Source organism: Takifugu flavidus, chromosome 16 (assembly GCF_003711565.1).
Source record: "Takifugu flavidus isolate HTHZ2018 chromosome 16, ASM371156v2, whole genome shotgun sequence".
Classification (NCBI taxonomy): Eukaryota; Metazoa; Chordata; class Actinopteri; order Tetraodontiformes; family Tetraodontidae; genus Takifugu; species Takifugu flavidus.
Window position 1 is genome coordinate 12,098,556 of NC_079535.1, and position 2,088 is coordinate 12,100,643.

Consider the following 2,088-nt stretch of genomic DNA (forward strand, 5'->3'; position numbering starts at 1 on the left):
CAGAACATCCACCTGGAGTGGCGGCCATCTTTGTTTCTGTCCCTGATGAAGAAACAGAAGCAAAAAAAAAAAGTTTGTTTTAAAAAAAGTTGAACGAAGCACTGAAACGTCTCAGGGCGACCCGCTGTGGTGGCTCCTCCCACCACCACGATAAGGTGTGTGTGTGTGTGTGTGTGTGTGTGTGAGAGAGAGAGAGAGAGAGAGGGAGCTTATTTAAAGGGCTGATTCTCTCTCGCTGGGCGATCGGCACCAGCTCATCATCATCATTTTGTCGCCTGCTGTTTCCAGGACAAACTGCTGCTGGGACTCTGCTGCATGAACAGTCAGTAAGACGTTGCTGTTTGTACTTTGCTGACTGTTTGGCTGACTGGAAACAGGCCCCTGATTAGGCCTATTATTGGTTTATTGATCCTTGATTCTCTCTGACTGCGTTATCTCCTGTAAGTGAGCCGTCTTATTTGCTGACTGTTTATTTACCGACTGTTTATCTTGGTTTCCGGACTGGTCAGCAGTCTCTTGCTGACTGTTGTTTGCTGCCTTTATGAGCATTTAAACTGGTTCGCTCTGCTGTTTTGGGCTGAGTGGTTTTATGTGTCTGACTGGTTGTTTGCAGACTGTTTACTGGCTGGTTGCTGAACTGGCTGCTGGTGTCCTGTCGGCTCTCTGTCTCAGGCTGTTTCACAGGTTAAAATGTCTCTGCTGTCCGTCCTGCAGCCGCTCACAGGTACACAATCAATTAATCAGATTAATCAGATTAATCAGATTATCAGATTAATCAGATTAATCAGATTATCAGATTAATCAGATTATCAGATTAACATTGTTGCTTCAGAAAGTTTTCATCCTTCATCACTGTTGTTGCTGGAAACACTTTAGTGCCTTCAAGCACCAAAATCACCCTCTCCCCTCCTCTCTTCCCCCCCTCCCCTCCTCTCTTCTCCCCCTCTCTCCCCCTCTCCCCCTCTCTCCTCCCCTCCTCTCTCCTCCCCCTCTCTCCCCCTCTCCCCCTCCTCCCCTCTTCTCTCCCCCTCTCTCCCCCTCTCCCCTCCTCTCCCCTCCTCTCTACTCCCCCCTCCCCTCCTCTCCCCTCCCCCTCTCCCCCTTCTCCCCCTCTCTCCTCCCCCTTCCCCCCTCTCCCCTCGGTCCCCGTCCTCTCCCCCCCTCTCTCCCCCTCTCCGCCTCTCCCCTCCTCTCCCCTCCTCTCGTCCCCCCTCTCCCCTCCTCTCTCTCTCCCGCATCTCGCCCTCCTCTCCTACTCTCCCCCTCTCTCCCCTCCTCTCATCCCCTCCTCTCCCCTCTCCCCTCCTCCCCCCTCTCTCCCCTCCTCTCTCCCCTCCTCCCTCCTCTCTTCCCCCCCTCCCCTCCCTCTTCTCCCCTCCTCCCCCTCCCCTCCTCTCCCCTCCTCTCTCCCCCCTCCCCCCCTCCCCCTCTCCCCCTCCTTCCGTCCCCCTATCCCCTCCTCTCCCCTCCTCTCTCCCCCTCTCCCCTCCTCTCCCCTCCTCTCTCCCCCTCTCCCCTCCTCTCTCCCCTCCTCTCCCCTCTCCTCCTCCTCCCCCCCCCTCTCCCCTCTCTCCTCTCCCCCTCTCCCCTCCTCTCCTCTCCCCTCCTCTCTCCCCCTCTGCCCCTTCCTCTCTTCTCCCCCTCCCTTCCCCTCTCTGCCCTCCCCCCCTGCCCTCTCTCAGTCTTCGGTCTTTTCTTCCTCGTCTCTTCATCACTTTCGTCGGCGTCCTCAGGTCAGTGATCGATCTGTTTGTATTGGACCTGTGTGTGTTTGCCGGTAACCATGGCGACCGCCCGGGTTGCCTCTCTGGAGGAAACAGCTTTCGTCTCTGTTTTTAATGCATCATAAAGATGAAAGGATGAAAAAGGATCCTTTCATCTCACCTCCGGTGGAGCGGCGGCGTTTCAACAGGAAATGGGTCCATCCGATGTTCCATTTTAGGGAAACTTTAATTCTTTTTTAAACTTTAGACTTTTTTCCTTATTTCTGATTCACATTTACATGATCCAGAAAATGTTGTGATCCATCAGCTGTTGATCTTGGTATTGATTACTGATCAGTGCTGCTGCCGGTGGACTGTGTGACCC

The 2,088-nt window shown here is 54.4% G+C and overlaps 1 protein-coding gene across 6 annotated transcripts in view; it reads left to right on the top strand.

The window, feature by feature from the left end:
- Positions 1-202: 202 nt before the first annotated feature.
- Positions 203-2,088, top strand: part of coch (coagulation factor C homolog, cochlin (Limulus polyphemus)) — a 6,035-nt gene continuing 4,149 nt past the window's right edge. For 2 of the 6 annotated variants that reach the window (XM_057011515.1, XM_057011511.1), the window contains exons 1-4: positions 203-322; positions 614-723; positions 1,688-1,733; positions 2,062-2,088. The exon at positions 2,062-2,088 is cut by the window's right edge and continues 130 nt beyond it. In XM_057011515.1, the coding sequence (XP_056867495.1) occupies positions 691-723; positions 1,688-1,733; positions 2,062-2,088 (106 nt within the window). In that variant the 5' untranslated portion in view covers positions 203-322; positions 614-690. Of the gene's footprint in view, positions 454-613; positions 724-1,687; positions 1,734-2,061 lie in introns of all 6 variants that reach the window. The other 4 variants (XM_057011517.1, XM_057011514.1, XM_057011512.1 and 1 more) reach the window with 4 other exon arrangements.